This window comes from Passer montanus, unplaced genomic scaffold (assembly GCF_014805655.1).
Source record: "Passer montanus isolate IOZ18808 unplaced genomic scaffold, ASM1480565v1 scaffold15, whole genome shotgun sequence".
Classification (NCBI taxonomy): domain Eukaryota; kingdom Metazoa; phylum Chordata; class Aves; order Passeriformes; family Passeridae; genus Passer; species Passer montanus.
In genome coordinates this window covers 4,093,924-4,117,362 of record NW_024362051.1, presented here as the reverse complement: position 1 = coordinate 4,117,362, position 23,439 = coordinate 4,093,924, and the positions used below count along the sequence as shown (strand labels likewise).

Genomic DNA, 23,439 nt, shown 5'->3' with positions numbered 1-23,439 from the left:
GAGACACAGAACATGAAGGTCTGGCTTTTGAGGACAGACTAATTTAGAATACTGACTGACAACAGGTATTTCTTTCTCATGTGCTTTTGTTTTCTGCAGTGGAGCTTTTGGACAGACTAATTTAGAATACTGACTGACAACAGGTATTTCTTTCTCGTGCTTTTTTCTGCAGTGGAGCTTTGAAATGTGCAGAGCCAGCAGGACCTGATCTATGTCTCTGCAATGTGGTCTCTGGGTATGGACTCCTCCTTCCTGGAAGTGTGCAGGGACAAGGCTGGACAAAGCTTGGAGCAACCTGGTCTAGTGGAGGTGTCCCTGCTCAGGGCAGGCTGCCTGAAGCTAGGGATCTTCAAGGTCTATTCCAACCCAAACCATCCTGTGATTCTACCAAAGTAGCTTTTGAAAAAAAAACCAAAACAGGCTGTCTCCCAGTGCAACTTGAGCACATATTTTCACAAGTAAAAGCAATATTATTCTAGTAATCAAACAGTAAAAAGGGTCTCAGAAGGCTCCAAGCAAACCTGGCTCATTAATAACAGAACATTCAGATGTGATAAGAGTTAGTTTGGCCAGGAGTCTGGAAATGCCAGTTAATCATTTAAATTCTGGGGTTTCCCTGAACTTCAGAAGGCGTTGGAATGACAGAATGTTATCAAAGACATTTTACACTTAATATTTTAGGAAGCACATATTTTCTTTTCTATGAAACATTCCTGCTAATAAGAACCTTATCCTGCAAGCCATGCACAATGGAAATTTCCAAACAACTTTTGCAAGAGTTTTCACTATATTAAAAAGCTCAGGAACAAATTTCAAGATGCTTTTCATGTGGTAAAGTTGCAAGGAGTTATTAACAGAAAATAGGAAGCACAAAAGGTGTCAGTTCTGAAAGTCCTATGAGGGGATATACAAGATACTACACTTGATCTCTGCTTTCAAATTTGATTTTATATACATTAGAAGAAGCAATTTTCCTACATACCCATGTGAAATTCTATTAGTTTCATCTAATGATGACAATTAACCTACAAACCTGGAAGAGGTTTCCTTTTTATTTAGTATGTGCAAATTCCTTTTCCCATTCTGTTTTATATAATTTAGGCAAAATTACTCACTATATATATATATATATATATATATAAATAGAGAGAGAGAGAGAGAGAGAGAAAGGTGCTTTGAGCTCAAGGCTTCTCAGACACAGAGCTGAGGAAAGCTCCTCAATGACATATTTGAGGCTACACTGCTGTTTACCCACTTTCATGCAGCGAGTTAAGGGCAAAAGGGAGCAAGTTGTTTATTTCCAGTTCCCTGCCCTATTGACCAGAGCAGATCTCCCGTGTTAGATAACTGTGCCCCAGGCCAGCTTTATGGGCACTGCCAGGGTCACTCGGGGTTATGGTCACAGATTCTAAAGCCCAAGAGACCTGAGCAGAGCAGGAAAAAGCTCAAATTCCCTTGGTGAGGTAGAAGAGATCCTACAGAGCCCCCCCAACCCCCTGAGGCACCTCTGAAATACACCAAAGCAATTCCACAGCCCATGCTGCTTACCAGGGACAAGCAGGGATGGAGGTGTCTCCTCTGTGCTGGGGATCTGCCTGGGGGAAAGGAGAGCAGCTGGTGCACAGGAAGGGCTGGGAGGCACTGGGACATCCCAGAGTCACTCACATCCAGGCACTTCTGAGCTTCACTCTGTTTCTGCCTCTCTTGGATCTGTGGGGCTGTTCAGCCCTTGCTGGGAAATGCCACGTGGCAGAAATATTAACTGAGCTTCCCAAAGAACAGATGCTGCTTACAGAGAAAGTCAGAGCCTCCAGTAAATCAACTTATTGCACTCAAGGGTTTGTAGGGAAGTCTCATAAGATTGGAACTGGAAACTCAAAATTGTGCACAAGTAGAAGCATGAGAGAACCTTGTCAGCCAAGATCTGCCTGGAACTGCTTTTTGGCATTGTCCCATCACACACATCTTCAGTTTGACAAATGAATCAGTTAAGCAAGAATTGCTTCAAATCATATCAGAAATCACTTTTTCAGCTTATCTACAAAAAAACCTTGAAAGTACAGGATTTTGTTTTTGTGCCAATTCCCCCCACCAAATTAGTCCCTTTCCCCCCCACCCCCCCTCCCCCAAGGTATTCAAAACCATCAAAGAATGACCAAAGTGTACGTAGGAGGCAGGGTAACCAACAGTCAGTAACTTGGCAAGGGCTGCCAAACACTCCTGAAAGGGGGGGACACTTTTTTTTAGGTGGTTAATTCCTGCTGAGGCTTCCCAGCAGCACTGGAGGCAGCTAAAGCAGCAAACACCACGACCACAGAACTCTTACCCCTCTGATCTTACAATTAAATTGTCTTGGAGCATCTACAAATGGTCTCCTGGAGCAGGGAGAGGTGAAGGAAAAGGAAGAGGGAGGCAGAGAGAGGAGCAAACTGCACACCTGCCACAACAACCACACTAGGCCTGGACTAGACAGAAATATGAAATGTGTGTCTGATCTTCAGCTGGAAGGACCAGAATGCACAAATCCCTCAGCAATGGGGGCCAGGTGCCATCGTGGGGAGTAAGCCCAGCAAGGATGAAGAAGCATTGCTGGCACAAGCCAAGAAATCCTGTCAGAAATAAATGATTCTGGGCTGGAGAGATCAACAGGGCAGCTTGGAGAACAGACACTGGGCATTCCTCAGGACAGTTTTGACAGTGTCAGTAACTTAAAATTGCAAATGCTTGGGTTTCTGCAATGAATGGTGAAAAATAAGTAATTCTTGAGTCTTTTCTACAAATGGGCCTGTAAAAATGGCTTGTGATATTTTTAGATACCAGAAAATTCAACTGTAGCAATAAAATATACAGCCTGGTGTGACCATTACAAAGGCAGAAGAGCAGACCCCAACAATTAACTTCATGGGGATTAGTCATAGACATCTGACAAACCCTTGGGTCAAACCTTTACATTTCACAGGCTCTCAGATTGTCACAAAATTCACCTCAAAAAAGTATTTTACTATCTAAACCATTTGTTTCTCAACCCATGGAAAGGAAAGGTTGTTGACAATCTAAAAGTACATATTTATCATTTTGTATTAGTTACTTTTTTCCATATAAAAACCACTTGCTGATTTATATTGATTATCATAAAAATTACTAGCATGAAACATTTGCTTTGAGGCAGGACTGGTATTTTATTAAGTTCAGTGGGCAGCCCAATGCATAATTACATCTGGGCAGGTGAAGAACAAAATGGTGTTTTTAAATTCTGACTTACTCCTTTCCTGTTCTTGGAGAAGCCTGTACAGTAACTGGGGCAAGTGCAAAAAAAAGCTCATGACCCAAGAAATAATCTTACATAGTTCTCTGCATGAAATGCTGCACCCAGAACAAACTCCCAAAGAGGAGAAATGCCATTTCATATTCATGATGAAAAGCAGACAGGTCTGTTTATTCCTGGAAGGTTCTGAGTGTATCAGCATTGCTTCACATTTCCTGCCATTTATTCTGACAAATGTTTATCCATCTGACTGGAGTATTCCAGCTGGAAATGTATGCATGAGTTTTTTTAAAAACATCAGGTAAGTGTTGCAGCTGCTTAAGAACAAGTCTCAGGATAACACACTGTCCTCTCAAGGTTGAAATAAATAGCCTGACAACCCTTTAACACTCTTCCTTTACAGACTAAAGATATGGCAAGGAGCAACTATTGCCCTAGTGCTTGGGACTGACTCATTGGTGAAATCTAATCCTAAATTTAGGACTGAATTTTAATCCCTGAACAATCACTTCACATAAATCCAGGAGAGACTCGATGTATTAAAGTTTCCATGCAATCAACCCACAGCTTACAAAATTAGTCTTTAAACTTCCTTTATGTTATTTCCTGTGTTATTCTGAATTACCTCCTTTATAAAAAATTAATTCTTTCAGATTTAACTTTTTTTAGACTAAACTGCAGCTTTGAGAAAGGTATGTAAATAGCTCAAGGAACCCTTCTGACAGCTCCTCCTCCCTCAAACTGAACTTGGCACTGACCAAGCCAACAGCAGTTGCAGGGCATGCTGGCACAACCTCAGGTGCTACAGCCCTGAGAACACCTCAGCTCAAACCAGCCAATTCTGACAGTTTGCTTTTACTGTGTGGCAGAGGATCACACACACAGTAAACACTCAAAATTTTGATCACCAATGAGAATATCATATATTGTATTAATACAGAACCAATTGCAGACCAGTGCAGAATAGCTATAATTAGCTATGTGTGCCAAATCAAAACATTCAGTCCTCAGTATCTGTGAAATCACACGCAGGACACTCACAGGTATGTTTTCTGTATGTAATTATTTGTGGAGAAGAGCAGTTTTTCCTTGGAAAGACAGTTTAAGCCTCAACAGAAGTAATTCCCAAGCCTAAAGTCATGCTGTGCAGTTTTTCACCCAGTTCTTCAACTTTTAATCAGTTAAAAGGGGAAAACTATCAGTTTAAGGACTAACATTGCCAAACCAAAGCAGATGCTGCTTCACATTCTCACAGGGGATTAGAGCCTGACACTTGGTGTCACACCATGTAACAGGACACTGTTATCAAAAGGAAACCCAAGAACACAGATCTTTACAACTGAAATTTCTGTGGAAAAACATCTGAAGAAACAATTGGAATTTAAAAACTCTACAGTCAGCTTCTCCTAACCCTTTCACTTAAAAGGCTAGACAGCAATTAAGATTTTCATATTGATTTAACCAGAACAAAGCAATTAACTTTTACATTTCCAAAGTACTTACTGCAAAGTGATCAAGAAACAATGACTTTTACAGCCATGATACAGGCTTTACAAGTAAGAAGCTCTAGTAATAGTTGTATCAATTTTTTGTCAAAAATGTTGGTTCTATATTGACACCTGCTGACCATTTCTTCTGACAGTTTTACTGTATCACAACTTTACACATTAGTTGGGCAAATATATATATATATATACACCTACTAGTTGGCCAAATAAACCTAGGATTTCAGTCAGATTTCCTTCAAGGACTTACAGAGTGGGTGTAGTATTTTATCTATACATATGTTACATATATGTGTGTGTATATACGTGCCTGTATTTATATACAAACACACACATTTACAAAACTTCAGTAAGTTCTAGAGTGCTCATGTCTGCTGAAAGAAGCTTTCACAAATTTCTTCAGAGCACAGAAAGGTTTCTGCCATTTTAGGCATGTGCAAGGGAATCAAGTGTCTATAGTTGTAAACAACTGGAAAAAGCCTTGTGTACTGGAATGGTGCCTCCTGTGACTACTGCCCAAGGAAAGAGGCCATGGGGTCATCAGGTCTCTGTCTCTTCATTCTGTAGGCCTCCATCTCCTCTTCTGTTGGCTCCCTGGCTTCATACTGGCTGTTGTATGGTCTCTTCCTCTCATCTAACTGCAGGATTTCTTTGATGTGGAGAAGTCGAGCCTCTTCAGCATTGAGAGCCTGAAATGAGAGCAAAAGGAATAAAAAATTCTGCAGTGAAAGTTAAACCAAAAAAACCCAACAATGAAGGTTTGTCTTAGATTCTTGTGTGATGGGTAAGGCACAAGTACAAGGGTGGGATAAGCAATGCACATCTGTCTGGCTCACCCACAGCACCTTTCACTTAATGCTCATTCTTTAGTGTTTACATAAAATGATGGTAAAATGCTATTTAGTAAACAAGATACTATAATCTCCTTCCAAATGTAAAAATCAAGTAAGAAACTCACAGGATTTACCTAAAATATAATCATGATCTAGCAAGTACAAATGGTTTGTTATATGCTTGGGGTTTCAACTCTAAAATGCTATGTGCTGTCTCATTCCTCAAACTACTACTGCTGCTCCAGAAAAGAAGTTGCATTTGTACCCTGCTTTAATTAAGCACAGTTTTAACAGGTTTCCTCTCAGGGCAGCCTGAGGCAGGCTGCTGTGGCCAGGGGAGCACACTGCTGCTCAGCAGTGCATGGCTTGGGGCATGGATTCATTACATCAGCTGAGAGACTGGGCCAAGCCTGGGATACAAAGTGCTATGTTAAGATTTAACACTGCCTTTGATCTCTCCACCTTTCTTCAATACACAAATCATGATGTTCTGAAATGTCTTTTATAGACCTACAGGTTTAATAGGTGCCTAGACATGAAATGTTCTAAGTCATCTAAATTAAGTCTTCAAAACCAAATATTTATTGAAGCTTTGCCTGAGGAATAGGGAATGGACTTTAGAACACCTAATAGCATTTAAAATTTAATTTAACTCAAAATTAGCATCAAACTACCCCATGGTGTATCACCAAGAGCTACATGATAGGCTTCATAAAACTGATGCTGTAAAATATGTCATGTTCCTTTTGCCACAAAGCCACTGAAGATTATAGTGCACCTTTTTTAGTTTTTCTTGCTTCTTTTTCTCTTCACCCCCACTGTCAGAATTTGAGCTCTTCTTGTGCTTCTTCTTTTTCTTCTCTTTCTGTTTCTCTTGGTGGATCTGTAGGGTGGGAAACAAGTTACTGTTAAGATTCAACTTGCCAACATTAATAATGCCCAAACCATTAAATCCAAACTTCCATTAATGCTCTCTGAGAGCCTAGTTTTCAATGGAGATGTTAATGTTTTAACAATGCAGTCCAGTAATTTTCAGGCTGATTAGGGCTCTACAGAATTTTGTAGATAAAACGTTGAGAAGAAATATCTGTCTTCCTGAGAAAAGGAAACATCCTACCTCCATCAGTGTTTTGGGTTTTGTCAGGTGTTCTTCCTCCTCAGGCTGCTCCTCCATTAAGCTTGCCTCTGTATTCTATACAACAGACAAGAACAAGGATACCTTGTTACTGACAATATCTGAAAGATGCAGGAAAGAAAAAAATCCCACAAATCACTGACAAGAACAGCCTCCCTCAAAAAGCAACATTCTAAACCTTAAGTAAGAATATCAATGCTTTTTAGCTCTTTCCACATGAATAAACAAGAGAATACTTACAGCAATTTCCTTCCCAGCTTCTCCTGTACAGTAGGAGTACTTGACAAAGGAGTGACAGCACTTGTAACCCCACTTTCCTTCTTTCCAGTATGAACCCCAAATGCACTGCAAGAGAGCACAGCACACAGTTACTCCTGTAAGAGGCAGGCTAAAATTCACTCCTGAGCTGATTCCTGGTAAGTAAATTACTCAAACAGTCCAAAAGGAAGCTAAGAGAAACACTTTTGCTATTTTACATGAACCTTACAAGTACAGTGTCAAAAAAGAGAATCACAACAGGATGTGGTCAACTTATATTCAAAGTGGAAGGTGAATAGAGTAACTTCCCCTTTAGTTTAAGATTGCCATGGCAATTCCTCAAATTTAAATCACAACTATGACAATTTGAAGTTTCTCCTTAAGAGAAAGTGTCACATTGAGACAGGAGAAATGTATTTGGTGTATTAATTAAATTGTACTGTATCCTCATATACCTCCAATGGGATGGTATTTAATTTTAAAAAAATTTAACACAACCTAGAACTTACTGTATGGTTGTTGATCTTCACATCCTCTTCATACTTAGGACAAGCAATAGCTTTCTCCTGTCCTTTGATGACTGTTCCACACCTAGAATACTCCACATAATCTTCTGTTTGAGCTAACAGCAGTTCAGCTGGGGGGGCATCCAAATGTTCTTGTCCTCCATACTAAAATGCAAATAGAAATGACATACAATAGTTTTGGAAAAAAACCCACCTTTTATATAGTTAAGCAAACATTTCAAAAACAGCACCTTTGGTACCTTGCCAAGAAGGCACAAAAGTGGACAGAGATAGTTTAATCTTTAGTGAAGAGTTAAGACAGAAACACATCATCTCCTATGGCCACTGTGGTGTCTCTTGGTGTTTAGTTTTGCGGGGTTTTGGTGTGTGTGTGGTTTTTTGTGGTGTTTTTGTTTGTTTGTGTTTTGTTTTATGCTTGGAGAATGACAACAGTGATACTCCTCACTCAAAGCAGAAAATCTTTAGAGACCAAGCCGAAGACCAGCTTGGGTAGAACCAGAACAATACTTCCTGTACCCCTCCAAACTTGAATGTGGACATGGTTAGAATCCAAACAGATTATTCAGTTATTTTTCAGTTGTCCAAGAATCAAGTTGCAAAATATAAAATAAGTATTTATCTACAAGACTATACCAAAAATTTGTGTCAAAAAGAAATTCAGATTTCTTCAGTGGAGAAATTCTGACAGTTTAGGGAAGAGCTCCCAATAATATCAATACCAGAAGACTTTCAAAGGTTCCTATACTAAATAAAATTCATCAAACAATGAGATATACTTAAAATATTTTTATATTTATACACACTAAGCTGCTGAGAACAGCTGATGCTGTCTCACATAGGATTAGTAATCTTACTTGTTCACCAAGACCCAGACTTCAAACAGAATTCCTATTAAATAGACCCAAACATATATTACCTTCTCGAGGATGCTTTCTTTCTGCTGTGCCTTGAAATCTTCTTTTTTCACTTTGAAAGATTTATAGAGGAGTTCTAATTTTGTAGGGTCTGCTTGAAGATGAACTTCAGAGCCTTTGTCGTAAGCCTCCCAGGCAAACACTGCGTACACAAGAGGTTCCACTCAATACTTACTCTAAAACTGACACACATTCAAATTACACCCTTTAATTCTGAAGCAATTTGAAAGAAGGCCTTGATCTATAAAGATTTATTTATTTCTCTTTTCAAGAAAGCAGCATTGTTAAGTATTTAAGTCAATTTCCTTCAGAAACCCCAACCCCAAAGCCCACTTACGCTGGGTCTGTGCCATTGAAATGGTATCGCCTGTGTAGCGAACGAAGTTGTCACCAGCATAGCCAACTCTGCAGAAAAGAACACAATTCTTAGCATTTGTAATGTGATTTCCTCTCAAATACAAACACAGAAGTGCAACAGGCAAGTAAAAATTCTCTTGTGCACTAGGAATTAACAGAAGGAGAAGACTTGATCTATAAAGATTTATTTATTTCTCTTTTCAAGAAAGCAGCATTGTTAAGTATTTAAGTCAATTTCCTTCAGAAACCCCAACCCCAAAGCCCACTTACGCTGGGTCTGTGCCATTGAAATGGTATCGCCTGTGTAGCGAACGAAGTTGTCACCAGCATAGCCAACTCTGCAGAAAAGAACACAATTCTTAGCATTTGTAATGTGATTTCCTCTCAAATACAAACACAGAAGTGCAACAGGCAAGTAAAAATTCTCTTGTCCACTAGGAATTAACAGGAGAAGGAGGTGCATTCAACTCAATACATGGAACAAAAACCTCTGCTCCCTGTAATGCCATGAAAGCATCAGGCAGCCACTCAAAACCTGTGATGTCTGTGCTCAAGGGACACATGACACAGCCCTGGAGTTCTGTCTGAGATGCCAAGCACTAGAAGTTAAACTTGGACCTAGTTACACAATAAATATGCATAAACTGTCTGTGCCATTCCAGCACAGTGATTCTCACTTCTGGTTTCTGACTCTTCAATCCAGACCCAGCCTATGTGGCTGAGTTTAAGACAGCCTGGGATACTTTCACGGCTCTCAGTAAAGTGAGACACTTGTGCACAGCCCTTGAAGAGATGCACAGTCAGCACATGAAACACACACTGAGGATCAAAAAATGCTAGCAATCCAATTCCCCACTCTTTCATCTTCCCAAAACCACTGTGAAAAATTTACAGTCCGCAATTTTCTCCTCAGGAAAGAGATCATAACAGTGAAGAAGTGGTGGCATAACAGTGAAGCAAAGCGGTGGCAGAAATTTAGATTCAACAAAGGTCAAATTATGACTTGATAGAGAAGCAAAAGCATCTGCATCTAAAAAAAAGAATTGACTGGCCTTACTCTAGCCAGGGGCAAGGAGAGGTGGAAAGAGCAATATTTGCTATCATTTAGGCACTGCCATTCTATTTTTGGCAGGGAGCTAATCCAATTACTGTTCTCTTAACACATTTTACTCACAGCCTGTTTGCTCTGTACATTCCCAGCACAACACAGGTCAACTGTCTGACTTGGGGTTTAAGGGAGACAGCCAAGTGTGCAGCCAAAAGCCAGCCCATGGCAGCTTTCATTAAGCTACCTAGACAATACAAAGCTTTCACATCTTTTCTATGCAGAATCCATTAATACAGGAGGATATCTTATTCCTAATTAAAATATTTTGTTATGTACCACAAACTCACCACGCTAGTCTCCAGAACCAAGAAACAAGGGATAAAGTTTAAGATTTGGTTACTGAAATATTTGACATAAATATAATTATTGTTTACAGGCATCACCTCTAGATGCAGCAGTGTCTTAGCACTTGTACAGATAATTACACTAAACCATGGTCCACATGTCCCTGAGGATTAACAATCAGTCAGTATTACAAAAACACCACTTTTATATACTAAACCAAAATGTGTTCCTAAATAAAACAGTTTTTTTCTAGATTTACTAATGTGTTTACATGTAACTGACTAGAGATTCATTAGCTAAAGGACATACAGGTAAAAGAAAATATAGAACTATTAATATCATTTTTAAGAGTTTTGTTGGATAGACAAGCATGACCTCATTTTAACTTACTCATCCGGATTCTTGCCTGTGTTGGCATAAGGGTTCTCCCTCATTGCTCTTGTTTTGGGATCATAATAAGCTGAGTTTGGATCTAGATTCCTCAAGTACTGGGGAAAAAAAAAACAAACATAAAAAACATTTAGTAATTATGATTTTGAAAGAACTGAGTTTACTCTTGCATCCTCCAGTTTGGATGTTTTAAGAAGTTCAATCTGTGCAAAAGGATGACCTTGATGAAGTCATAACATGGGCAGGAGCAGAACTGAGAAGAGACCTTAACTTTAAAACCCTCAGACCCATAAACAAAGTCATTAATAACTGAATGGGTAATTTGTTGACATTAACTCTCAGGAATGCAGAGGCAGATCTGCACAGAGCTCTTTACTCACTTTGGCAATGTCTTCCCGAATACGCAGATTTCGGACTGTGATGCGTCTCTTGGAATCAAAGTTCTGCCCAGGCATATCAATGTCATCTGCATATTTGTCTTCATCTTCATCTTCACTGTTATGATCTCTTTCCTGAGGAGAAATGGAAAATTTCTAACTAAAAAGTTCCTTCCCTCTGGAGACATGTACAAGAATCTGATTTTAGCGGTTTCCTTACAATTCTGCAATCCCTGCAGTTACAAGGTGGCACAGTTTACCTGGGCTTAAGTGTGCTCTCAGGCTAATCTAGCATTCAACACTTCAGAAGCACTCTTGTTAAACAATTTTCACTTCCTTCTATGGAAACAGTTACCCTAACTTAACTATGATGTTATTAAGAAAATAGTTATTTTGGTCAAAACATACCACATGTTAAAATCTAGTTATGTGCTTGCATCTCTAAGGTTTGACAACACACAGGAATTGAAAGAAAAAGCTTCTTCATGAAATCCTGCAACCTCTGTCCAAAGAGGTAGGCAGTGGCATGGACACAACATTCAAACCCTTGTGCCACCCCTGTTTTACTGCTCCACTATGTACAGGTTCTTTCTTTGCCCGTGGTGTGATGCAGTGGGTAATCATCTTACTGTCTGTGAATTTGATTCCTCTTCTCCCCACTGGTGTCTTGGGGAGTTCTGCAGCAAACAAAGAGCACATCAGCAGAGAAGACAAGACAGTGGGAAAAGGCAAGATGGCAGGGATACAAAGGGCAATCAAAGCAGAGCTTCATGCTGGATACAAAATACAATTTACCACTGGCTCCAAACGCAGAAACACTGCTACATAACTTTCTACCAGAATGCTCTTAGCTGTCTCTGTGACAGACACATGTTGGAGAACTTTTCGCAGTATCCCCAACAAAATTTCCAATTCTTTGCAAGAACAGCAAATTCTAAAACTGCTGCTGTTATTTAGAGCTTGTTACGCCTTTGAACACTGAGTAAAGATTTAGACTGTAACATTTCATAACCAAGTTTCAACTCTGAAACCTTAAAAATCAATCAAGGAGATACATTCTAAAACTGCTGCTGTTATTTAGAGCTTGTTACGCCTTTGAACACTGAGGATTTAGACTGTAACATTTCATATCAGGTAAATATAACCAAGATGCAACTCTGAAAGCTTAAAAATTAATTAAGGAGATATGTATTAAAGAGTTTAACCAGGATTTACAGGAATACTAAGCATGAACTGAAGAATTAAAGTTTGACAAACACAGCCAGATTTAATTTTTTAACCTGCTTGGTCTTTGACTGAAAAATACTTGCAGCTTCTTCATGAAATCCTGCAACCTCTGTCCAAAGAGGTAGGCAGTGGCATGGACACAACATTCAAACCCTTGTGCCACCCCTGTTTTACTGCTCCACTAAGTACAGGTTCTTTCTTTGCCCGTGGTGTGATGCAGTGGGTAATCATCTTACTGTCTGTGAATTTGATTCCTCTTCTCCCCACTGGTGTCTTGGGGAGTTCTGCAGCAAACAAAGAGCACATCAGCAGAGAAGACAAGACAGTGGGAAAAGGCAAGATGGCAGAGATACAAAGGGCAATCAAAGCAGAGCTTCATGCTGGATACAAAATACAATTTACCACTGGCCCCAAATGCAGAAACACTGCTACATAACATTCCAGCAGAATGCTCTTAGCTGTCTCTGTGACAGACACATGTTGGAGAACTTTTCGCAGTATCCCCAACAAAATTTCCAATTCTTTGCAAGAACAGCAAATTCTAAAACTGCTGCTGTTATTTAGAGCTTGTTACGCCTTTGAACACTGAGTAAAGATTTAGACTGTAACATTTCATAACCAAGTTTCAACTCTGAAACCTTAAAAATCAATCAAGGAGATACGTATTAAAGAGTTTAACCAGGATTTACAGGAATACTAAGCATGAAACTGAAGGCAGAATTAAAGTTTGACAAACACAGCCAGATTTAATTTTTTAACCTGCTTGGTCTTTGACTGAAAAATACTTGCAGCAGTGAAGATGGGAACAGCTGTGAGCTCTGGAACACAGGGCAGCACTGACTATGCAAATCAGTCTCAGTCCTCTCCCTCACAGACAGCTCTTAAATTTAAACACACTTTCCTTCCTACAGTTCCACTGATAAGCAGTAAGCTTACAGAAGCCAACAGTGTTTGCTTCATAGAACGGGCATGAAAAGAGGAAGAGTCTCTGCTGTTGGGGAGGTCAAAGCACTGCAGTCTGGGCTGGGTGGCAGATGGAGCTCACTGTGCCATCTAGTGACAACCCACGGGGGGACAGGGGGACAGCACAGCCTCTGCAAGGAGGCTTTCAAAAACCTCCTTCTGACCAGTAGCAGTCTCTGGTTTTTCCCCCATTTTGTAAGTCACTGGGCAGTGATTTTATCTTAAACAAATTTGCTTCTTCTTAAGGAAACAACTTCCCATTTCAATTCATATTAAACATTACTAAATCAATGCACAATCATCACCTCAGCACTAGGCAGACAATACCAATCTTTAAATTGGAGAAAAGCATTTCAGTATATGAAAAAAAATTACTACATGGAAAACAAGCTCTTCTGACCCAAAATTCTACGTCAACAATTTCAGCAACAATAATAATTATACAGAATTTCTGCCTGTAAGGGAAACACAAGGAAATTCTCATTTGAAAGAAGATGCTTCAAGTTCTTGAGTGTGACACAGAACATGCTGGTGCTAGGAAAATCTTTAAATTACTGAAGGGCATAAAACCCACCAGCAGACCCTGTATAGAGAGTAAAAGAGTCCGAAAGCAGAAAAAAGTATGTTTTGTATTCATTCAGCCCAGCAAAAATAGATTAGCTAAGTTTACTCACCACTTGCTCCAGCTTCCCTGATGCCAACTCCTCCTGAAGTTTCTGGGCTTTCAGTGTACGTTTGGCCTGTGCAGCACAAAAATGCATTTATTTAAATATTTCTCATTAGAATTGGCTCTAGTATCAACAGAGCACACTACAAGTGTCCCTCCTCCCAGCCAGCCACACCAAACACTAACTCTCTCCCCAGTAAATCACAGCCTCTACGTACCAAATCAACCTTGGAGTACTCCTCCACAATCTTCATGTGCTCCTCTGGGTTGTAGCCATTCCAGCGGTCTCGCTTCCCGTCGTAATCGAACATCAGCTGAGGCTGCACGTGCTCATCTGGGGCAATATTCATGCCTGTGTATTTTGCTCCAACTTTCCTGGGTCTCTGAAAGAAGAAAAAAAAAAGATGGTTAGATCAGTCCATTAGATAATTCACTCATATATCCTTTTAAAAATACTATCTATCAAGCTCCTCTAAATTCAGTGCTGTAAGGCTGTGGATTGTAAATAAATGCAAGCAGTTCTGCACTTGTACGTAGCACAACTGACTTCAAACTCCATAAATTCCTGTTTATATTTTCTACAATTAAGGAAGCAATTAAAATAGTTTCTGGGGGTGGCTTCTACCTGAGATGAAGCAGAAAGGCAGACACAACAGGTGAGAGAATGCAATTATTTAACAAGAAAATAACATTTTCACCTATTATTTCAGACCTTGTTACAAACAGAACTGATGGATGACACACTGAATCCCATCACCTTCCCCCTTCATTAATAAATTCTTCAGAAATTTCTAGGCCGTCTCTCACTACTTGTAACATTTTCCAAGACAGCTTTTCCCAGCCCAGTATTTCATCACAGCCAGCTGTTTCTGGCAGAGATTAAGCTCCCGTGGCACCCCAAGCCACTGCCAGGCCAGAAGAGGGTTACCTCCATGCAGTCCTTCTTCTTGTGGGTGAGCGCGCCGCAGTTCTCGCAGGCTCCTTTGCGGTACCGCGTGGCCACGGCGTGCTGGGGACAAACACAGCGTCAGCTGCACGGCCCACAGAGCCCAAGCACAGCCCCCAGGCACAGCCCCCCAAGCACAGCCCCCAGACACAGCCCCCCAAGCACAGCCCCCCAAGCACAGCCCCCGGGACAAACACAGCGTCAGCTGCACGGCCCACAGCCCAAACACAGCCCCCAGGCACAGCCCCCCAGGCACAGCCCCAGGTCAGGGTGGGTGCCCCCCCACAGCCCACACTGCTGCTCTGCCTGCTGCTGAAAACTGCTGTCCCCCAAAAGCACAGAGGCAGAAATGGTCTCCCCGTGCCGTCAGGGGAAAGGCGGCTGCGCACCTCCTGAACTCCCCGCTTGTACCAGTCTCCAGAGGAGTTGTACTGCTTCTGCTTCTCTGGCTGAGGCCTCTGGTGCTTCAGCGTGGGCCTCTTAGAAGGATCTATGTACCACGGCACCGAGGAGATGTACTGAGGGATGTGAGGGTTGATGTCTCTGTAAAAGACGTTGTGCAATGAACACGCGGCAGGGAAAAAACCCAAACAGCTCAGTCTGACAAACAGCCCTCACAGTAAAGGGAGGAGACAATAAATAAAAAGGTTGGTACACAGCACTACAAAATAAATACTCAGTTTGATAAACACAGGATCTCTGACTTTGCTGCCACCCAATTCACCTAAACTCGTGACTCCAAATCAAATGGCCTATTCTGTGTAATGTTACTGAGCAAAATAAATAGCAACACTTCTCAGAAGCAAGAGCCCTGTGGAAGCAAGGGAGAGGCAACAGATGAGGCACACTGTGAACGACCCCTGTGCTATGTTCTGCTCACTTTTAAAACACCATGTGTTATTAACTTCATGGATGGCACTTTTTAGCAGAACAGTAGCTGACAGCAAACAAAAAATGAACGTACATTTTTCTAGAATGTATTTCCTGAATGAAATATTAAAATACAGAGTTCAACTATTTATTTCTACAGTAACTCACACTGAAATCATGTGTTACCCTCACAATTGCTCTGTAACCACAACACAAAAAGACATTTTTCCTCAGCAGCTTTAGAACATCCACAGCTTTAGTAAAACATACTTTCCCTCTTCATCCACTTCAGCAGGCGCATTCCCCAGTTTTCGCTGCTCTTCCAACTCTTTCTTTTTCCTCCAATCTTCCCTCGTCATCTTCTTTGGTTCCTCCAGGCTCACATCAGTTGCCCCCCCTGCAGGAGGGGCGTTCGCTACCGCACCTGAGGCCATTTCAGCTTTTCTCCTTAGCAGAAAAAAAAAATAAATTAGAAAACAAAAGAAAAGCCTTACAGATCGATGCCCTCTGATATCACAGCTCCTCAACGCGATTTTGTGTCACCCAGTGAAACGAGCTCACTCCGTATTACGCATTGCTGACATAGCTCTGTGCTGACAAACCAGCTCCGCTGCCCAAAACACAGAATTGCGTTATTGTTAACCGAGGAGCTGGGCCTGCGCCCACGCGGAACAGACGCGAGAACGACCGGGGGAAGCAGCGCCAGGCCCGGGCGCAGGGCCGGGCGGGGGGCGCCAGCACTTGCTCGGAGCCTACAGAAACCACCCTGCCAGATCTCGGATTCGGATTTGGATTTGGATTCGGATCCCGGTCCCAAATCCAAATCCCGATCCCGATCCCGATCCCGCTCCCTCAGCCCTGTTTACCTGCCAGGCCGCAGCGCCGCCCCACAATGCCCCGCGGCCGCGCTCACTTCCGGGGCGGAGCCGCCTCCCCGGAGCTCGCGGGCGGCCGTGCGCGAGCGGCGCGCTCAGCCAATCGGCTGCCGCGCGTGGGTCGAAGCGGCCAATGGGCGGCTCGCGGCCGGTTTAAAGGACGGCGCCGTTAGCGCTGAGGGCGCTCTGCTCTGTTTGAGCGCTGAGGGCTCTGTGCTGCGGCTGGTCCGGCTCAGGGGTGAGCTCGGGGTTCGGGCGTAGGGCCGGTCTGGGACTTTATATCTGGCTTTGTGCTTCGGGCTATACAAAGAAAAGGTGTTTCGGCCAGACAACGGCACAGACTGGGGAAGGGTTTGGAGTGCAGGAGGAGCAGGGGGCGAGCTCAGCCTGGAGAAGAGCGGGCTTAGGAGGGGCTTTATTGCTTACTACAGTCACCTGAAAGCAGGTTCAGCCAGGTGGAGATCGGTGTTTTCTCTCAGGCAACCGGCACGACAAAAAGAAATGGCATCAAGCTGTGCTGGGTGGATTTAAGCTGGCCATTGGGAAGAATTCCTGGCAGAAGGGGTGGTTAGGTGTTAGAACGGGCTGCCGGGGGAGGTGGTGGGGTCACTGTCCCTGGAGGAGTTTAAGGGAAGGCTGGATGTGGCACATTATTATTTAGAGATTTTTTCCAGCCTCACTAACTGTGGTTCTGAGTCTTCCTGCAGACCTCTTCAATGAGGAATTGCTTGTTCACCTGTGTAATGCCAATAATGAGCACCAATAGTACCCTCAAACTTGAGGGCCTTTAGCTGACCTGCTGTGTAACTGTGGGAAGTAGGGGTTTGTTTCCTTGTCTAGAGACCAGTATGTGATAGCTCTGTTGTTTTTAATGGGGCTTGCTTGAAAAATGTGTGAGACAAATGACAAAAAGTGCTTTCCCTTTTTCCTCTATGGACTCTACAGGGTAGCCTCATCAATCTGAAGATGGCAACTCTGATCTTTGTTGATCAGGAGAATAGTGAACTTCATGCTCCCAAGAGTCAGCTGAAGCTCCCTTCAGGATCTTGTGCGTATTTGCTGCCCTGAGCCAGTAAGGGATCAAGTGAAGGGCATATATCACATTTTGTTAGTCACTGCTTTTAATGATAACAGCTTTTCTGTTCATGAACTCATTTGCCCAACTAATTCTTCCAGGCTCATTGCTTGGTATAAAATTGAAGATAACTCTGCTTTTGTCATAAGTGTGGCTTATGGCTTATAGATGGTGAACAGTGATTTCTATGTCAGCTAATTTTCCATAATGTTCACTTACTTAGGCAAGCTTTAGGGTTGCTGAAGTTTTTTTTTCTTCCCCCCTTATTCAGCAAAAGTCTTAGCTGAAAGAACACAAGTTAACACTCCACTTCCTAAAAAAGCAGTCAGTGCTTCTCCAGTCACATCTCGCTCTGTCAGAAAGGCTCTTGGAAATGTGAATAAAACTGAAGGAGTCACAAGCAAGACGGATAAGCTAAAACAGAAAAATCAGCCTTGCACTGTGAACAAAGTGAGTACAACACACTTATGCTGGGGAGGAGAGGAAATCCATAATTGACCTGCTGTTGAGGCTTAATTGTGATATAATTAAGCAGCACACAGGTGGTGCCTCACCCCCTCTTTGATGGGATAGGCGGTGAGCAGTGGAAGGATGAATGTGAGAAAAATAATAGGCTGAAATTAAGGCAATTTAATTATGGAAAATCTGAAAAACAAAACCAATTCCTTTCCAGCTGTTGACTAATGCCTTGCCAGTCCCAGAGCAGTGGTAGCCCTGCCTCCCACCAGCTTTCCTTGCTGAGATGCCATGGATGCTCAGTATGGGGTATCCCTCTGGACAGCTGGGTTCAGCTGTCCTGGCTGTGCACCCCCAGCCTCCTCACTGTGGGCTTGTGAGAAGCAGAGAAGGCCTGGACTGTGCAAACACTGCTTGGCAATAGCTGAGAGAGCTGCTTTCATCATGAACCCAAACATGGGTTCATAAGAATTGCTAGGAAGAAAAATATCCAACTCAAAAGCAGGGCACCATGTAGATGGTTCTGGAGAAAATAGTCTGAGTTTGTCTTATCCACACCTTAAGAGTTACCTGTTCTAGTGCAGTCATCTCTCAGTATGGGGTATCCCTCTGGACAGCTGGGTTCAGCTGTCCTGGCTGTGCACCCCCAGCCTCCTCACTGTGGGCTTGTGAGAAGCAGAGAAGGCCTGGACTGTGCAAACACTGCTTGGCAATAGCTGAGAGAGCTGCTTTCATCATGAACCCAAACATGGGTTCATAAGAATTGCCAGGAAGAAAAATAACTCTATCCAGCTTAAAAGCAGGGCACCATGTAGATGGTTCTAGAGAAAATAGTCTTGAGTTTGTCTTATCCACGCCTTAAGAGTTGCCTGTTCTAGTGCAGTCATCTCCTACCACCACACGTAGTACTGCACTACACAAACTCGGCTGAAACATTTGCCCATCGTCCTCTTGTGTTGGAAGGCATTAGAATTTAGGCCTGACTGAGAAAAGTATGACAGGTATGCTTGTCTATAGACCTGAGCAGCACAAGAAAGCCACTACAAATATTCTACAGCAGCTCAAATAATGTTACTTTCTCTTTTTATGACTAACAAGAAGACTGGATTAGAAAGCTGTCATACAGTGGCTGAAGAAGAATGGCCAGAAATAGAAAACATGTTTCCTTTGGATCCTCAAGGTGAGAACTATTGATGTAATTATTAAAATTAACAATAAGACTTTAATGAGTGGTGGCATTGTTCTAAGAACTTTTCCAAGCTACTGTGGCACACAAGTCAGCATTGCATTTCTCCTGAGTCCTTTCTGAAAGACAAGGGTGCTTGCTGCTTCTGAAATACTTAAATGGGAATGAGGTGACATTTCTAACAGTAATGGCTGTGCCTCAGATGTGTTATTCTGAGTCTCTTATTGTGGAAACACATTCCAAATAACCAGGTATTAGCTTCTTGGTTCATTAAATAGTGACTAGTAGATAATAACTAATAGACTACTCAAAGGAATATAGAAGAGTGTGCCAAGATTTGTAACTGAAGAGATTACTACTGCACTAGGATGTAATAGTTGAAGATTGAGCTTCTAAAGCTGTTATTAGGCCAGCCCATTTCAGATATTCTCAGTCCTTCAAAGTGTGTCCTTAAACTTTCCTCTTCATGGGGATGTGTGTGAAAACTACTGTGCCAAAGACTGCTGTGTTGATGAAACATACATGCTTTGCTTGCTAAAGTTACTAACTTCTTTACATTAGCAGTTCTGTTAGGCAGCCTAGTTTTCATCAGAGTTAGTGTATGGGATTTCATGGCAACTGCAAGGTGTAACTGGAAGTAAATACCCCATAAGAGGAGACTGTTGTGTTGTTTTAGGTGGGCTCCTATTTAATTTAGTCTAGAGGTTTGCAGCTTCCCAGGCTACTGCACACTTAACTGTCTTTCTTATACAGACTTCGAGAGTTTTGATCTTCCTGAAGAACACAAACTAAGCAATATCAACCTGTGTGGTGTTCCCCTCATGGTGTTTGAAAGGACATATGACAGATGTGTGAACATGGCTTGTTCACCCGTGAAGATTGAAGAGATTTCATGGGAATCCAGTAAGTGGAAGCTTTGCATCATGTTCAGTGCACACAATGCTCATCAGGGCAAAAAGCCATTTGGCTACAGCAGTGAGTTGCTGCTGCTGTCTGAGCTACCAGATGCACCAGTATCAAGCAGCTTCTGCTGTGTAGCCAAGCTCAGTACCTGGCCAATGCTGCCAGTTCAGGCACTCGTCTCAGAGTGGTGTCACTGACTTGTGGCTTAACCCAGCTGCAACCAAGCACCACACAACTTGCTCCTCTCCTGTGGGATGGGGAAGAAAGCAGAAGAGAAGAGTGAAAAAACTCATGCTTTGACATAAAAGCAGTTTTGATAACTAAAGCAAAAGCCATGCATTTAAGAAAAGCAAGACAGGGAATTCATTCAGTGCCCATCAGCAAGCAGGGGTTTAGCATCCTCACAACAGCAGGTTTCATCTCATGCAATGGTGGCTTGGGGAGACAAGTGCCATCACTCCAAATGTCTCTCCTTTCTTCTCCCCCCAGCTTTGTCTGTTGAGCTTGATACCATAGGGTCTGGGATATCCCCTGGGCCCGTTGGGATCAGCTGTCCTGGCTGTGCTCCCTTCCAGATGCTTGAGCACTCCCAGCCCGCTCCTCACTGATGGGGTGAGGAGCAGAACTCTGTTGCTGAGCAGTGCTCACACAACTAAACCATCCCAGTTATCAACACTGCTTCCAGCACAAATCCAAAACACAGCCCATACCAACCACTGTGAAGAAAACTGACTCTTCCCAGTGAAAGGAGTACACTGAGCAACCTTTTGTGGTGCATTGCAAGCTGATCAGTTAGGTGGCATTGGCTTATACAATGGAGTAATATTTCCCTTGCTTATTCAAGAACTTTATGCTGAGCTGCTGGGAGCTAGCTTATGTTTGTGTGCATTCTGAGTTTGAGAAACTGATTTGATTTATTTCTAACTTTCAGACTTGCTACGATCAACTGCTGACTTCCTTGCTACCCTGGATGAGATCATTGACATGCCACCTCCAATTTATGATGTTTAATGTGTGTTCTGAAGTTTCTTTTGAGGTCCAATTTCATATAGCTCTATATTTCAATAAAGGCTAGTTTAACCTATGTGCTATTGTACTACTTCTTCAGTGTCCCCAAGACACTGTAGGTAGGTAGCAAAACAGCTTTGAGGAGGTTCTGACAAGCAGGTAAAGCAGAGCCTGGATGAGCTCCTAAGCAAGGCAATACACTGTTGTCCATATCTAGGAGTTGGTACCTGCTGGTTGGAGTGTGTATGATAGGTTGAACTCCTGACCTCACTGCCTAACTTGATCCATTAAACGTGCAAGGGTTTGAACCAATTTCTGTATCTAGTGTAAAGTAAACACTAGAACTGGTGTTCTGGTTGTTTTCCCTTTGAACCTGTTTGCTCTTCACAGGGGGCAAGTGGTGTATGTCGGGTTCTTACGCAGCTGTAGACTCCTTTTCACAGAAAAATGCCTATAACTAAGGCACTGAATGTGGTTCCACAGTGCCATCACATGGCCTCTTGGTAGGCAGCCACACAGGTAAAACCACATTGCTATGTGAGGCCCCAGAGAGCAGTGGTATGAGACACAGTATGGAAATGACATTAACATAAATTTAGGTAGTAGCTTTTTGTATGTACAGACACATGAGTATTTCATATGTGTTATGGAAATTTATCATGGGGATATGAGATTTTTTTTTTGTTACTTGGAAATATTCACTATGTTCAAGAACCTAGATCCCTTTGTACAATGAAATGAGCCTTTTGGGCTGTGTCCACATGTGTGTATATGTGCACATTAAAACATTTAAAGCATGCTTGTAGAATTTAGTAGTAAACTGAACAAGCATAATGTTTACAAAGGTCATAATTAAATAGTTTCAGATTCACAGGCTTCTTGGTACTGCCATACTTTAATCTTGGAGCTTAAATACTTGTTACTTGTGGGGCTGGTGGAATGGGTGTGCAGAAAGATGGGGTGAGTCAGGTTTGGGAATATTGGTGGCCTGTCTGCATAGGGATGAGTGCTGCTGTGGTGTAGAAGATAATAGTGGTAGGATTAAGTCAAGTTGTTTGCTACAGTGAACCTCATCTCAGGCGTTTTGCTCTCATTAGGATTTCTGGCTAATGCAGGTCAAAGCTTTTGCTTTTATGAAGCTTAATTTTGTAAACATTCATTAGAAAGTTCCACTTGTTTCAGCTGGCTTTTGTTTTCCTCATTTATTTTTCAACTCTGACTGAGATTAAAGGCAAATGCACATTCCTGAGAATTTCTGGGACAAAGCTCTGGTGAGACTCCATCTGTGGGTGGAGTTTCCTGCTCTGGGTGACTCCAAGAGTTCCCAGTCACAAGGTACTGTCTTCTCTTTGGAAAATGTAAACTCATGGCCTCAGAGCTGCGAGCCTGCTCCATGTCAGCCCATGAAATGCTGGCACAGGAGCACTGGGAATTTTGTATTGCTTCAGGTAGGTGTTAACACTGACTGCTACTGGTGACTAAAAAAATCAGCTTCCTTAACTGCTTTAATGTTTCTGTAACACACACAGCTCTTACTACTTACCAAGTTATATTTTCTCTTGGGATATTGTAAGGAATACTAACTTGAGTTCAAAATGCTGTTTGAGCACTTTCCTCCACCACAGCGATCTTACTAAAAACTTGCCTCTAATATTTGGGTTTACTTGCTTGCAAGATCAAGCCTCCTGCAAAGATCTGAGATATTGGGGATTGCAAATATGCATTTGCAATCTGTAATGAAAATGAATGCTTGAGTGGTGGCAGCCTTTAATAGACCTCATGAGTACATGATTGGGAGCTCAGGATTGTAACAAAATGCACAGAGCAGGCACCTTTTCAGTGGCTTATCATTCTGCAAAGAACTGTTCTGTCTGTGAGAGTCACTTGAAGCCCTTCTGTAAGGAGAATTTAGAGATGCACATGAAGAAAATCTTAGCAGGCTCAGTAAAGTTAATTCAGTGCGTATCAGATTCTCCATCCTGTGTGCAGAGTTCTGGCAGTGGGTGGCACCATCCGGCCTTGTTAGAGCTTCTCCTCCTGCAGCCTGAAATCGCTGCGGTGGTGCTGCATGCCTTTGGTACCTTGCACACGGTGTAGGTGGCTGTGATGGCTTCATCGCCTCGTTAATGGGAAATGGAGGATACGAGTGGGCACTGAGGAATTCACAGTGCCTTTACCCTGTGACTACAGGGAGACGTCCATCAGCGGAGCACTTTTTATCTTCTGTTGCTTAAAAAGAACAGAAACGAGAAGCCTGGAGGCAATTGGTCTCTCTAGGGTTAGCAAAGCCATGACTCTCGTAACTTCCA

General features: G+C 42.3%; 2 protein-coding genes across 5 annotated transcripts; one reads left to right on the top strand and one right to left on the bottom strand.

The window, feature by feature from the left end:
- Positions 1–4,309: 4,309 nt before the first annotated feature.
- On the bottom strand, positions 4,310–16,567 carry SLU7 (SLU7 homolog, splicing factor). 3 transcript variants are annotated; one of them, XM_039701414.1, is made up of 16 exons: positions 16,494–16,567; positions 15,898–16,074; positions 15,147–15,300; positions 14,740–14,820; positions 14,030–14,194; positions 13,819–13,884; positions 12,418–12,465; positions 10,958–11,089; positions 10,578–10,675; positions 9,065–9,132; positions 8,440–8,579; positions 7,506–7,667; positions 6,979–7,083; positions 6,721–6,795; positions 6,382–6,486; positions 4,310–5,459 (listed from the first exon to the last, which is right to left on the bottom strand). In XM_039701414.1, exons 2-16 carry the CDS (start codon positions 16,059–16,061, stop codon positions 5,280–5,282), a joined length of 1,743 nt encoding a protein of 580 aa, XP_039557348.1. In that variant the 5' UTR covers positions 16,062–16,074; positions 16,494–16,567; the 3' UTR covers positions 4,310–5,279. The 3 variants fall into 3 exon arrangements, with proteins under 3 accessions (XP_039557348.1, XP_039557349.1, XP_039557350.1); XM_039701415.1 differs by lacking the exons at positions 9,065–9,132; positions 16,494–16,567 and adding an exon at positions 8,775–8,842 and having other exon boundaries at positions 15,898–16,415; XM_039701416.1 differs by lacking the exons at positions 12,418–12,465; positions 16,494–16,567 and having other exon boundaries at positions 15,898–16,415.
- Positions 16,568–16,648: 81 nt separating this feature from the next.
- On the top strand, positions 16,649–21,909 carry PTTG1 (PTTG1 regulator of sister chromatid separation, securin). Of its 2 annotated transcripts, none has more exons than XM_039701417.1 (6): positions 16,649–16,740; positions 17,448–17,550; positions 17,849–18,027; positions 19,132–19,213; positions 19,973–20,122; positions 21,054–21,909. In XM_039701417.1, exons 2-6 carry the CDS (start codon positions 17,469–17,471, stop codon positions 21,131–21,133), a joined length of 573 nt encoding a protein of 190 aa, XP_039557351.1. In that variant the 5' UTR covers positions 16,649–16,740; positions 17,448–17,468; the 3' UTR covers positions 21,134–21,909. The 2 variants fall into 2 exon arrangements, with proteins under 2 accessions (XP_039557351.1, XP_039557352.1); XM_039701418.1 differs by having other exon boundaries at positions 19,135–19,213; positions 21,054–21,206.
- Positions 21,910–23,439: the final 1,530 nt, after the last annotated feature.

What these genes read in the sequence shown, in the direction of transcription:
- PTTG1 (XM_039701417.1), top strand. Translation starts at nt 17,469, where the DNA reads ATGGCAACTCTGATCTTTGTTGATCAGGAGAATAGTGAACTTCATGCT. An exon ending in GAAGCTCCCTTCAGGATCTT is followed by an intron (nt 17,551 to 17,848) that starts GTGCGTATTTGC and finishes CCCCTTATTCAG; the next exon opens with CAAAAGTCTTAGCTGAAAGA. An exon ending in AGAGATTTCATGGGAATCCA is followed by an intron (nt 20,123 to 21,053) that starts GTAAGTGGAAGC and finishes TCTAACTTTCAG; the next exon opens with ACTTGCTACGATCAACTGCT.
- SLU7 (XM_039701414.1), bottom strand. Translation starts at nt 16,061, where the DNA reads ATGGCCTCAGGTGCGGTAGCGAACGCCCCTCCTGCAGGGGGGGCAACT. An exon ending in AGAAGAAGGACTGCATGGAG is followed by an intron (nt 14,195 to 14,739) that starts GTAACCCTCTTC and finishes TTCTTCTTTCAG; the next exon opens with AGACCCAGGAAAGTTGGAGC. An exon ending in TGAAGATCAACAACCATACA is followed by an intron (nt 7,084 to 7,505) that starts GTAAGTTCTAGG and finishes GCTCTCTTGCAG; the next exon opens with TGCATTTGGGGTTCATACTG.